The following is a 14,836-nucleotide window of genomic DNA, read 5'->3' as shown; positions in this document are numbered from 1 at the left end:
AGTTGAAAATTCCAGTATAACTTTACAGTCAGCCCCTGTATCCCTGGTTCTTCATCCTTGGATTCAACCAACCACAGTTTGTACAGGACATATTTGTTGAAAAAAAAAAAAATCCACCTGCAGGATGGTGGCACACATGAAAAAGAAGACCAGGACTCCAGAACTAAAGTCCTTTTTGTGAGTTTGATAAATGGCATTGAAAAATTAGGGTTAAAGTTCGGTGGAGGATGTAACCAGATAGGATTGGGACTCTTATACAAAAGTTAAAAGTAATGTCTTGGATATAACTTTAAATTGCTTGAGATTCTACCATCTGCATGGAGGTTATGTGGGGCATGTGATTATTAGTTGCCTGAGTTCTTTAAGCACCTCTTTTAGAACCTGCCTCTTTCATTCTTTCTTCTTAGGGTCTTTAATCCATGAGCCTCATCTTGCCTTCTCTGTTACTGTATCTGATAGTGTAATAGAGTCTTCCTACTCAAAACCTTCCTCTTAATGTCCTCCTCTTTTCTATAGTTCATTTGAAATGCTAAGAAGTCATCTTAGAAAAAAAAGGTGATTTTTATTACTCCCCCTTTATCTTCTAAAAATATATAAAAATGTACTTTTGGGGGAATACTTAAGCTAAGGAAGAGCAGTACTCTAAATATTAAATAATTTGCTCTAGTTCACAGACTAGATATGTAACAGCTGTGTATTTCTGAATTAAAAATCTTACAATAATTTGCCATGTTTGTTGAATTATAAACCAAAAGAAAATAGGTTGAAGACATTAAAGGATCATTATCTTTTTTGAACTCTTTACTGGGGATATAATTTTACCCATCAACAAATTTTAACAGAAGTCCACTTTTCTTCTATTTACTATGAACCTGAAAAGCAAAAGAAAATGTCTGGTCACATAAATGGTTTTGGGAGATTTAATTAGAATTCTCTTTAGAAAGGAATGTTTAAACTTTGCAAAATTATATATATTACTGGTTTTGGGAGAGACCAACTTAATTTTATTAAAATTTTTCTCAGTGTGTATTTACTAAAATTATTTTCTACTGTTGGTTAAGTTTTTTGGCAGTTTTAAACTACATTATCATTCACATGATGAATTGGTTGCTCATTTCAACATAACCTTATTTTAATGTGTATTAATCTTTAGGGTGACTTGATTTGGTTCCACATGGATGAAATAATGTTAAATTGTACTTCTGGTTAACCTGACACCTTGAGCTTATATTCTTAATCTATTGACTTTTAAATGATAGTATATTTGACTATGATTTTAGGTGCTTAAAATACAGGAACAATTAGACATACTACTAAACCTCACAGAGATTACATTTGAATAGAAGAAATTAAAGAGTTAAATGTTGAATCATCTTACCTCTGTACAGATAGAATGTTTTGTAACTGACAGGTGGTTGGGGCACAGGTGGGGAAGTTAGACCGGGTGGTGAAGGAGTGTAGAGATGGGTGTAGTGATTGTTTATATTCAAAGTTTGATGTAATACCTGAAGGAAATAAACCTAAGAGTGGTTTTGTTGTTGTTGTTGTTTTGTTTTGTTTTGTTTTGTTTCTTTAAATAACTGAAAGGAAAAAAAAATACAGCTACCCCTTAATTCTGATGGAATGACCAGAAAAATCAAATTGTGGAGGAACCAAGAATGTAGCTTTTAGTCCTATCCTATGGTTAAGTGTGAGGTGAGATAATTGTACTAAATCCAGATGCGTGGCATGAGGAGGTTCGGAAAACCTGGATGATAACTTTCTGCTGTCTGAGAAGACATGAGTTTAAGTGAAAGCCTTATATACATTTAAGATTCCTTTTAGGCATATGAGATGGGAGTTACTTATGCTAGAGAGTACGTGACCTCTGTAGTCTCGTTTGAAAATGAGAGGGTCTCCCCCAGCTTGCCCCGTGGGCTTCCTCCTTCTCCCATCTTTTACACTAATTTCATTCAGGAAAAAAAATTGAAGTTTTTAATAGCCACCTATCTGGGTCACTTTTTCTAAATGTTGGTGTAATAGTAAATCACTATTTTATCAAGATACAATTAGAATAGACTTTATTACTGATTTTAGAAGTTTCCCAAAGTTGTTGTTTTTTTTTTTTTTTTTTTTTTTTTTGCTGTACTTGTGGCATGTGAAAGATCCCAGGCTAGGGATCAAATCCATGCTACAGCAGCGACCTGAGCCACTGCAGTGACAACACCGGATCCTTAACCCATTGCACCACAGGGAACTACCAAAGGTTTTTTTGAATGTTATTTTCAGGTACAATCTTGAATGACTCATAGTTTTCTATACTTAAGAATAAGAGTAATAAATCTAGACTATTGATATTAGTTGGTTTAATTGCATTGCTTTTCCAGAGCCTAAAATACCCTTTGCTTAGTCTTACCTCTGAAACCCACTATTTTGTGTCTAATACCCCATCGTAAGCTATGGGCTTCTTCCTCTTGCTCTATCCATTCTTTTTTGCTCTTTTGCAAGGACTTTCATTTCTTTCCTTAGTTTTGTCCTTCGCCTTTGTTTTTCATATCCTTAGAATTCCTGATCTTAGCCTAGAAACTGTGAGTGCACATTTATGTCCACATACACTGTATACACCTGTGTGCACCTGTGAGAAGAAGAGACAACTCACTGGGCTGAGGTGGGAGGGGGCCTTTCTGGGAGGCAATGTATAGGCAGATGCATAGAAGAGAACAAATAAAAACTTTAAGTTGAACGTAGGAGGCTAATAACAATACAATTAATGAAAGCAAGTATTCTTTAAAGGTGTCATGTAAAATTCTAGTGAACCATGTTATTTCTTTACTGCATTAAGTTGTTGATAAATGAGTATGGTTAAGTACAGGAAATGAAATCACTGTAACAGACGTACAACATGTTTTCTTTCCTAATTTGCTCATGAAAGTATTTTATACAGTAGTCTAGATTTAAATCTTAGGTTCTGTTTTTAATATGATTTTCAACTTTCTATGCTAGCTTAAAATTGATATAAAGAATAAGGGGAATGTTGCATGCTTTTTATATTGTGAAAAGCAAAGTGTATTTCTTAAAATCTCATTCCATTTTTCTGGTACTTTTTAAGGCTATGAAACATGTTTAGTTTACAGATAAGTGCCATTTGGTATCCCAGTATGGGCTGTCCTCATCCAGAGATAGTCAGTGTCTATTAGAGGTCTCCTATGTGGTGGCTAACTGGGTCACTTTACCCATTAACTGACTGGGGAACTGTGTCCTTCTACAGTCTGCCTCTTCTTGAATAGCCTCTTGGCAGTAATGCCCAACAGGGAAAGTCAGATGCTTTCCCGCTAAGGAGTAAGACTTTGAGAACAGTTTAAATTTTATCAGCTAGAGAAATACAGTGACAAAAACTTACTGTAATGAGTTCAGGCCAACTGCATAGCCCCCACAAGACTGCCCTTATTTAGACACTGGCTGCAAGCTTGGGGGTCTCCAGAGCCACCTTCACTTCAGATCTGCTGGTTACAAATTCTGGGGTCTCCAGGGACTCCCAAGGACTCATAGAACTCAGAAGAGTACTGTGCTTATGATTACAGTTTTGCTAAAGTGAAAGGATACAAATTAAATCCAGCCAAAGGAAAAGCCTAAGCCTGGCAAGTCAAAATCTGGGAGTGGCCCAAATACAAAGCTTCCGGTTATCTTCTATCCAGGGGGAGTCATGGAGGGTGTTACCTACTCAGAATATAACTGGGAAGGCTCAGATAAGCCTTCAGTGTACAGAGTTTATATTGTGGTTCTGCCACACACTACCAGCATGGCTGACCTGTAGTGAGTCTTCAGTCCCTCCCAGAGGTTTGGGCTAATACATTTAGTCTCCAGTTCCTCGGGAGGTCAGACTGATAATGGCGTGCTCCAGAACCCCCATCATAAATCATATCGTTAGACTTTCTGGTGGCAAGCCCTTCAGGCAAGCAAAGACACTCTTGTCTGGCAGGATATTCCAAGAGTCTTGAGATCACTCCCAGTAGTGGAGGGTAGTGGAGGGCAAAGGCCAGATCTCTCTTTGGGTAAAGTTAATTATTCAGTACACACTTATTTGATGTATTTTTGAATGTGACCTACTGATTTATAATTCATCATATTGGCTCTTTGTTTCAAAGTCTTGTTATATTTTACAAATAAATATAATTTCCCTTTGTGCTCAACTTACAAATCTTTTAATCTCTTCTTTCATTTCTTTATTTCTAATTTTTACCCCTTTCATTCAGACCAGCTGGCCACTTATGTAGTTTAGTTTTATTTTTATTGTGTTACTTATGTGTTTATGGCTAAGTATCCTTTCTATTCTTATATTCCTTGCAAAAGTGCTTAATATTCTTCCAAGATTAGTAGGTCATGCTTTTCTGTCCACAGAGGAAGTATTCACTTATACTTCTTACCAGTTGCAGTCTGGGTAAACATTCTGAAAAACACTGGAAAACATTTAGGAGAAGTTGCCCTGGGCAGGGGAGTTAAAAAAAAAAAAAAGAAGAAGAACTTTACAAACTAGGCTAAGGAAACTTGGACTGTTGGCAGTGAGGAGCATTCAAAGATTTTTACAGGTGACTGTGATATCACAAAATGGTTTTAGAAAGTTTGTTCTAGCAATAGTGAGTAAAAGCAGTTTGGAGAGAGGAAGTTAACCTCCAATCAAGAAGATGAGTTAGGATGCCATTTCTGTTTTCGCCCAGGGGATAATGAAGGTAATAAGGGATGGTTGGAGGAACTTACTAACTATGAATGATGATTTTAGCTTTTTTTTTTTTAAATGATGATTTAGCTTTTTTCTTACCCCTTTGATAATCCGTGTCGACATTAAATCCACAGCTTTTAAACTTTTAAAAATTTTCATATTTCATTTATACAACTTCTTGGGATACTACCTTTCATATGTTTTCTGCTTGACCTACTCTTTTTTTTTCTTTGTCTTTTTGCCATTTCTTGGGCCGCTCTTGCGGCATATGGAGGTTCCCAGGCTAGGGGTCAAGTTGGAGCCGTAGCCACCAGCCTATGCCAGAGCCACAGCAACGTGGGATCCGAGCCGCGTCTGTGAACTACACCACAGCTCACGGCAACGCCGGATCCTTAACCCACTGAGCAAGGGCAGGGATCGAACCTGCAACCTTATGGTTCCTAGTTGGATTTGTTAACCACTGAGCCACGACGGGAACTCCTGCTTGACCTATTCTTACTGGCTTTTTTTTTTTTTTTTTTAATATCAGTTCTGTCACGTGCTATATACTTTATATTTATTTGGCATGTTTGTTGAAGTGAGAGCTTACTCTGTGCCAGATTACTTAATAGATGCTGGAAATACAGTGATAATAAGATGTGATTCCTAACCTCAAAAAACCAACGTCTCACTCTGGTAGTCGGTTACACAGGGCCGTCCTGTGATGAGGGTAGCACAGGGTGCTATGGGGTATGTTGATGGGGATTAGGAGATTTTGAGGAATGTGACAACCTGGTTTAGAAAAGTTGTCAAGAGTGTGGACTCTGGAGCTAAAAAAATTTTGGATTTTAGTTCCTTGCTTTGTGACCTTGGGCAAATTCTAAGTTTCATCTTTAAATGGGGATAATAATAGTCCCTACTTGATATGATTGTTATGAGGCTAAAATGAGTTAATACAGTTATCTTTCAGTATCTGCAGGGGATTGGTTCCAGGATTCCTGGGGATGCCAAATCCTGGATGCTGAAGCCCCTTATATAAAATGGTATAGTACCTTTGGCCCTCTGTATTTGCGGGTTTCACATCTGCAGATACAGAGAGCCAACTGTGGATACGGAGAGCCAACTGTGTATGTAAAATGCTTGGAGCACTGCCTAGCATATGGTGTTATATGTGTTACCTCTTCCTTCTCCTCCTTCTGTTCTTCTCATCTTTTCCCCCCATGGATAATTAGTACTCGGTAAACATTGGAATAAAACCATGAGTGATAGATGAAATGGTAATTATTTTTTCGGTCTTCTCCGACATCTTTAACATCTCTATTCAAAGCACTTACTGTGAAAATGACTATTTTATGTGTATTTAGGTCCATATTAACTACAAGTCATAAACTGGTTGGCTCCAGAGAGATTAAACTCGTATAAAACTTAAGAAATACTGAGTTTGCTTGTGAATGAAGATGTGCTCTCTTGTTTGTTGTAGCTTTCACTAGTCTCTGTGATCTTATACCTGAACCTGAACCGGGTTCAGGTTCATGGCCTGGTACCTATAGGAATTTGAGTTTGGCACCTACACACTAGATCCTGACACTAGCCCTTCCAGGATAGAAACTGATTGGCATTAATTCTCAAACACTTGATAGAGAGGCTGTCTATTATTGGGACTGAATGAATGTTTGTTGAGTGAGTGAATAATACTTCAGTTATAAGATTAAGAACAAAAATCAGAAATTTGGCAAAAAGAACCTTGATTGTTCCATGAGGTTGATTTCTATTTTGTGGCATTGATTATGAAGGGATTTTGGTAGAAATAAGACTCACAACCACCAAAAAATAAGTAAAGTATATTTCCTGGAGAAATTTTGTTTTTAGATTTTCTAACTTGTCAAGTGGAATTCACTAGAATTTTTATGCTTAATTTTAATTACAGTAATACAGGTTAATGACAGAGCCAATGATAGTGTGCCAGAAGCTATGTATATTTTAATTAGCTGACTTTAATGATATTGTTATGTAGGGATCATTGGTAAAAAATAAAAACCAAATTGTTTTTAAAAGAAGATAAAGCAAAAGATATTTGCTTTTTTAGTGAGCAAGAAGGATGAATTTTGTAGAATGACTTTGTGTTGATTAGAGAAATATTTAGGGTATAGAAGCATTGAATAATCTTTACCTAAACTAGGAGTTATACTTTGGGAGTGAAAAAGAATAAGTAGTAATATCCAGGACGTTTCCATTTTTGGGGTATTGGTAAAACTAAACCTTGAACTTTGGGAGAGTTGTGAAAACACATTTAAAAAAAGTCAGCAGATAGAAGCTACTATATTGCATATTCTCAGGCAATCAGTTGAGGCTGTGGGGAATATCTGCTCAGAAAATATCTGACGTGAGTAGAATAGTTGAGAACAGAAGGGTAGAGACAGTTTTTCTCTGCTATAATGAATTGATGTTGTCAGTTTGCATTCCCAGTTACACTGCTGATTCATTGCTTTCTTCATTGTAGTCTTAAGCTATCATTTTTTCTTATTTCTGAAAGGTTCCTTTCAATGCTTTGTAACTTTACAGTTTCTCTTTTGTACCTCATGTTTCTAATTTCAAGTACTTTAGCATTATCTTTCTCTGCTTATGCATTTATAATGATCTGGTTTCCAATTACTTCCTAACACATAGACATATAAAATATCTATCAGGTAAGATATCAGAGTCAATCGCCTAATACAACCTTTGCCAGTTCCACCACTATTTGGTCAGTGGAAAGTTACATGCCTTCTGTAGGGTCTTCAAGGGGCGAGATTATATTCATAGGTAAACAAATTAAATTTTATAAGTAAGACTTTATGAAATACTGTCATGTTTTATCAAAACTATTTGATATATCTATTATTTTACCTTTTATTTAATTATCTAATTTTATTTGGTGGAAAATAATTGAGAAAATTGTAATTTTGAAATAATGCATTATAGGATTTTTCCATGAGATTGGACACATCGAGTGTGGTATGGCCATAGAGATACCCTAGGATCTTTAGGATAATTTACCACATATTCCGCTTTAATGCTTCTCCAAGGTTTTGTTGTTAAATATTTTTTAAGTAAGATAGCTTAAAAATTTTTGATAGAAGTATTTTAAAAACACTTTGTCTTTTTTTTTGCTATTTCTTGGGCCGCTCCCGCGGCATATGGAGGTTCCCAGGCTAGGGGTCCAATCGGAGCTGTAGCCACTGGCCTACGCCAGAGCCACAGCAACTCGGGATCTGAGCCGCGTCTGCAACCTACACCACAGCTCACAGCAACGCCAGATCGTTAACCCACTAAGCAAGGGCAGGGACCGAACCCGCAACCTCATGGTTCCTAGTTGGATTCGTTAACCACTGCGCCACAACGGGAACTCCCTAAAAACACTTTGGATAATTTAAATAAAAGTGTTTCTGAAGAAAGACTGTTAGTGAGAAATGGCTAATTACATCATTGCATTTGATATTTTTTACCATTAAAAAGGTATTATTTAAACCGAGGCATATCAGCCTAGGTTTACATTATCATTGGGTCTCTACTATCCCTAAGACTCATAACCGAGTTTCTAGCATTGGTAGACAGTCAGGAAATAACTACATAATGAACACTGGATGAAATTTTATTTTTGTTGAGATGTTATCCAACAAATTAAGAAAAACTTAGCATTTCTTATGTAAGAATACAAGTGCAGGGAGTTCCCTTGTGGTGCAGTGGGTTAAGGATCCAGTGTAGTCACTGTGGTGGCTCAGGTTGCTGCTCTGGTGCAGGTTTAATCCCTGGCCTAGGAACTTCCACATGCTGTGGGTGTGGCTGGAAAAAAAAAAAAAAAGAATACAAGGGCAAGGAAGAGAAAAGAAGCAGACTATCTTAAAAGTATAGGCCATTCTATCTTGGAATATAGTATCAGAGACAGAAGAATATGACAGTGAGTTTTAAAATCATCTGGTATTTAAGTTATTAAAATAAAGCCTAACCTTTCAAGGCATACTATTTTAACTAAGAATATTGAACTTCTTTTTTGCCTTCTTGCCTTCTTCCTTCCCTAGAAGCTGTGCCTAACTTAAACTCTTTTCTCAAAGTCTGCTCATCATCTTTGCTCAACACAACTTTTCTTGTTTGGTTTGGTATTTATAACCCTGGCTTCTCCATTTCTTTGAAATTCTCATCTCAATGACTTTCTTCTGATTTAGTCACTTTCACTTTGGCAACTTATCCTTGGCTATTACTCCTACTTTACTATGTTAAATTCAGACATACTGCTTTCTAACTATAACTTCCATCTTTAAAAACTGATGAGAGGCCTCATCAAGACATTTCATAAGCTTCTCTGCCATCTGCGAGCCATAGATGTGGCTTCTTCAACTACATCTGCATCTTAGTCTTAGTGGCAGTGATCTTCATTGAGTGTGCAGTTTCAGCCCAAGTGGCTCCTTCTGGTACCTATGATTCCTAAATTCTCTAGAATTCCCTTAGTTTCTTAAGGTAGAAGTTGATGTCATTGACTTGTGACCTTTCTTGTTTTCTCCTGGTCATTTAGTGTAATAAATTTTCCTGTGACACACTTTAGTTGCATTCCTCAAATATGCATCTACAGTATTTTCATTTTCATTGTTTGAAATACTTGAAAATTTTCCTTTTGATTTCAGTTTAGAGAAATTGCAGATTTCAAAGAATGAAATGGCAGAGAAGATGAAGTCATCACAGTTTGGGAGGACAATCAGATATTTTGTTGAGTGTGAATTGTACTTGAAATTTTGGTTGTGGTGTTTAGAATGCAAATCTCCCCTTTAAGTGTAGTGATCTTAAGAGGATGTGATCGTGCTGAAAGTGTGATTGGGTAACATGTAGCATATCCAAAACTTTGGTGAAGCATATTTGAATCCCAGAACTATCTTAACAGTGTTGACAGTTTGACAGAGTCTGGGTAACATGACATTATTACCTGGCTCTGTGAAAGTTTATTCTGCTCTCTTCCCTGAGATGTGGAAACCAATGCTTAGGTCCTTAGTTAGTGATATACATGTTTAGTTCTTCCACATAATAAAAATCTGTGAAAGAGATGATTGACAACTACTTGTTCAGAACTAAGTAGAAAGCATTGGGCCTAATAACTCTCTTCTTCGGTAGTTATGATATTGAAAAACTATTGTTTGTATTTCATACTATGTATTCCTTGCAGTATAATGTTTTGCTTGAAAAAATATAAAAAAGCCAAAAATTGTTCCAAAAAGTAGGACAAAATGAAAGATTAATGTTTCTGTTTAAGGGTTTGGGGACAACACAGATAATGCATTTTTTGGCGGCAGTCCCCATGTCTGAACTAGCTTGTGGTTACAGATTCTCAGAGAATCCCCTCCCCTTTCCATTTATCCCCAAGCAAGAGTCTCTGCTCTCTCCCTTTTTGTGTACATTTATTTTTTTCCCTATATTTACTATTTCCCAGAGTTTCTGCTTTCATTTTGATTTTGGCTCTGTGTATTCCTTCCTTTTAGGCTGGCTCAGCATAATGCATTAAAAAATACGTTTTATAACTGGAAGTTTGTACCTTTTGACCATCTTTGTAAGATAAATAAGTACTAGGGATGTAAAGTACAACATGATTAAAATAATTAACACTGCTGTATATTATATATAAAAGTTATTAAGAGAGTAAATCCTGAATTCTCATCACAAGGAAAAAAAATTTTAATTTTGTGTCTGTATGAGATGATGGATGTTCACTAAACTTATTGTGGTCATTATGAAATGATGTCTGTAAGTCAGATCATTGAGCTGTACACCTGGAACTCACACAGTCCTCTATGTCAGTCATATCTTAATAAGACTGTAAGAAGAAAAATATGTTTTTAATATTTTATCTGTCATTTTGGTTGTTGTAGTTAGGAATGTTGTTCAAGATATCTAGACTGCCATGGCATGGAAATCTGCATATATTAAAAAAGTAATCTTGCAGTATATTAACCTAGATCCCTCTGGATCCCCTCCCACATTTTGTGTTTTAATTTTTAAAGCTTATGTATTAACACGTTTTTGTAAAGCTTACAAAAAAATTAAAAACCTTTTAAAGTGATTGTTGTGTTGATTAATGTGTTTCTAAAAACATATATGTTTATTTTATAGCTACTTGAAGGAAATTTTGCCAAAGAAGTCAGCCATGAAATGGATGGACTTATTTTCCAGCCCACTGGTGTAAGTTCATTTCTCTCTCTCTTTCTGTGTGTGTGTGTTGGAGGGAGGTGCACACGTGCGCGGTAGTGTAGTGTGTATGTATAGTCCACGTACATTTTCCTTAGGTATATTTACTTAGGATTGATTATACTATAATCACTGCTTTTCCTTAAAACATATTATTAATTATAAAATAAAATTTTCATTTATACTAAATATACATAGTAGCAAAATGAAGTTGTTTGCTTTTCACTTAAATAAATATCGCTAATCATTACTTTTCAGGGAAGTTATTAACCTTTTAATAGATTTTCTTGCTCTTCTTACAAAACGAGTGTTAATTTATGTTTCTTTACTAGAAGTCTACCAAGGGGATCCTGTCAGCGGTTATGAACCTGACTAGTATCCATGAGGGTGTGGGTTTGATCCCTGGCCTCGCTCAGTGGCCTAAGGATCTGGCATTGCCATGAGCTGTGGTGTAGATTGCAGGCATTGCTCGGATCTGGTGTTGCTATGGCTGTGGTATAGGCTGGCAGCTGTGGCTCCGATTTGACTCCTACATGGGAACTTTGATATGCTGTAGCTGTGGCCCTGAAAAAACAAACAAACAAACAAACAAAAAAACCTACCAAAAGCCTTACATAATTCTTATTTCTTTCTGTATTCCAGTATATCTTTATTAATATTTTTAAAGCTTCTTTTGCTGTGGATGAGTAAAATTCAAAGAGTTCTCAATACTTGAAGAAAAATACAGTTCTTTGAGTATCTATTCCATGTCACATTTCTGAAATTCACTAAAAAACTTCACCAGCTTAGTGGTCACATCATATATTTGGAACCAGATATGTTCTACTCTATGGCAAGACTTCTCACCTGCCACACCATTCACGTTTTTGGCCACAAAATTCTTTGCTGTGGGGAGCTATCCTGTGCATGGTAGGAGATTTTCCAGCGTCCTTGTTCTGTTCTTTGTAGATGCCAGTATTACCTCCCCGTTCCACTCCTCCAGCTTGTGACAACCAAAAATATATACATTCACTGCCTCATTTTTCCTGGAGAACAAATTTGCCTTCCTTTGAGAACCTGTGCTTCCTGGGACAGTGTTCCTCAGAAACGTGGCCTGTGGACAAGGAGTATTAGTCCACCTAACAAGGCGTTATAAATGTTACTCACCCCAGACCTACTGATTAGAAACTCTGGGAATGGAGTCCAGCAATTTGTGTTTTAACAAGCTCTCCAAGTGACAGATGCGTGTTCAAGTATAGAACCACTGCTCTTATAGGAAAGAGTTGTATTTCATGTGCCACACTTCATCATATGCTGCATTTTGCCTTCACTAACTCTATCCTTAGAAATTAGAATTTGAGCTAGTTGCGAAGTTATGTAGAAAGACATCAACCTGGGTACTTGTTGTAGAGTGGGGGAAATGTTTTTGAACACTATGTGTTATACTATGTTATTTCAGCTTTAAATATATAATAAAGCTCTTCTATTATGCAAATTTAGGTATGATGTAGTATGTGATTGGCTTCAGTCTTCCTCCCAGCTCTCTCATGCCAAGTTGGTGGAGTGAAAAATCTTCTATGGTCGTAGAGAGAGGAGATGGAGGAGTGTTAGAGGCTGGAGAAAGAAATTGTAGAAAATGCTCTTTTAGGAAGATAGAAGTTAGATCTTTGAGTTCCAGTATTTTCCAGGCCTAATCTCCCTGGATTGAAAAATCTAACTATGACAGTAGTTAACAGTAAGTTTCATTGGGTTGAACTCATGGTTTAGACCTGTGCATGTACGAGACTTTGGTATATCTTAAGAGAAGTGGCCTGACAGGTGAGTCCTGTGATGGTTAGTGTAGTCAGTTGGTTTATCAGTTTGTTCCCTTTCTAGTAACCACATGTGTCATTACAAAGACTTTGCAGTTGATGTCTGTAAGGCAGATCTCCCTTTTCTTTGCCAGACTTGTCTTAAATATTTGTGGACATTTGGCTTAACATAAAAGTATTCAGTTTGTCAGGTTACCCCAAAATTCTTGTTGGGAGTTTAATTGGAAATGCTTTGAATTGAGATTATTTGGAGAAAATCCTAAGGTTTTTACAACATTAAGTTACTTTTTCAGTGAATAAGGTAGAGCTATTTTCAGGTCTTTCTCTGTTCTTTAATCCAGTTTAGGATTTTAATTGTTGTTAATCTAAGTTCTAGATATTTATCATTTTCTCTCTCTCTTTTTTCTTTTTTTGCTTTTTAGGGCTGCACGTGCAGCATATGGAAATTCCCAGGCTAGGGGTCAAATTGGAGTTGCAGGCCTACACCACAGCCACAGCAATGCAGGATCTGAGCCATTTGCAGCCTACACCATAGCTCACTGCAGTGCTGGATCCTTAACCCACTAAGTGAGGCCAGGGATTGAACCCGCATTCACATTTATGCTAGATGGGTTTGTTACTGCTGAGCCACAACAGGAACTCTTTATTTTCTATTTTTATAGTAAATAGTTATCTTTTAAAATTTAGCACTTCTAATGTACTGTCACATTGACGACTGACTTATTTTATTGGTTCAGCAATCTTGCTGAACGCTCTTGGTTCTAATAATTGTCTAATCATGTCTAGTGGCCAAGACCTCTAGTACTGGCTTAAACATTTCTCTCATTGGATAAAGGAGGGGAAGACATTTATACCTTCTCAATCTCAAAGGCACTCTGGCTAAAGTTTCTCTATTAAGTATGTTTTTGTAGATTTCTTTTACATACTTTTTATGTTAAGAAATTTTTGTTTTTGCAGAGGTTTTACAAAGTTTTTTTTTTTTTTTTCCTTTCAGTCATAAATATCAGATTTTGGGAGTTACCAAATGCCTTTTCTGTATCCATTGAAATTATTATGTCATTTTCCTTTTAATGACTTTCACAGAGTAAATCACAATAATTTTCTTTTTTCTTTTTTTAGTCTGTCTTTTTATTTAAATATTTTTTAAAATTTTAGAGTAGTTCTATTTTTTTATGATTTTTATTTTTTCCATTATAGTTGATTTACAGTGTTCTGTCAATTTCTACTGTATAGCAAAGTGCCAGTCGTACATATGCATACACACATATATGTATATGCATATACACATATATGTGTATATGCATATACATATGTATATATAAAATCTTTTTCTCACATTATCCTCTATCATGTTCCATCACAAGTGACTAGATATAGTTCCCTGTGCTGTAGAGCAGGATCTCATTGCTTATCTACTCCCACAATGATTTTCTCGTGTTGACCCATCCTTGCATTGTAGAATATGCTACTTAATCATAATATATACGTAATTTTAATGAGCCTTCGGATCTGGGTATAATTGTTTCATGAGGATCTTTGCCAGTTTCTTTTTTCCATCTTTTTTCCTCTTTCTTTGTATATTCAACATACAGAAAATAATATTATTATGGAAAAATTATCAAAGTTCCAAGTAATGTGTCATCATACATACCCATGATTTTAAAAGTCAATTAAAATACCATGGTTTATACTGAAAAGTGGATCAGTCTCTTCTCCTACCTTCCCCACACCCAGAGTACCACTCCTAGGAAGATTGAGCTAATAACTCCACCAGCACTCCCTCACCCTTCCTCCTTCTGTCATCCCTTTATAATTATATCATGTACCTGGCCAAATGAATATTCAGTATTTGTAATTCTGTCGTGACATAAATATTGTTCACATCTGAGTTGTCAAGTAGTGTATTTTCTTTCTTAGAAAACTTTTTCACCTAGAGTTAGGAATTGCCTTATATTTTCATTTGTTGTGATTATTATTTCTCTTTCCCTTAAACTCGCTAAAAGAACTGCTAATTTTTTCCCCTCAATATAGTGAGATTTATCAGGTAATATGTCTAACCTAGTTTTTTACTTGAAGGCAATCCTTCTGAAGCCCTCCATTCTCTAGGCTGGCTGCATAGCTTTCCCCACTACCTTATCTTGCAAATTCCCACCTTGCAGAACAA

General features: G+C 36.2%; 1 protein-coding gene across 2 annotated transcripts in view; it reads left to right on the top strand.

Moving 5' to 3' along the window:
- Positions 1-14,836, top strand: part of RNGTT (RNA guanylyltransferase and 5'-phosphatase) — a 205,861-nt gene that overhangs the window by 92,061 nt on the left and 98,964 nt on the right. For both annotated transcript variants that reach the window (XM_047760902.1, XM_047760913.1), the window contains exon 12: positions 10,808-10,876. In XM_047760902.1, the coding sequence (XP_047616858.1) occupies positions 10,808-10,876 (69 nt within the window). The remainder of the gene's footprint in view (positions 1-10,807; positions 10,877-14,836) is intronic.

This window comes from Phacochoerus africanus, chromosome 2 (genome assembly GCF_016906955.1).
Source record: "Phacochoerus africanus isolate WHEZ1 chromosome 2, ROS_Pafr_v1, whole genome shotgun sequence".
Lineage (NCBI taxonomy): Eukaryota > Metazoa > Chordata > Mammalia > Artiodactyla > Suidae > Phacochoerus > Phacochoerus africanus.
Note: the sequence above shows the minus strand (reverse complement) of the source record. Positions and strands in the feature narration are given on the sequence as shown.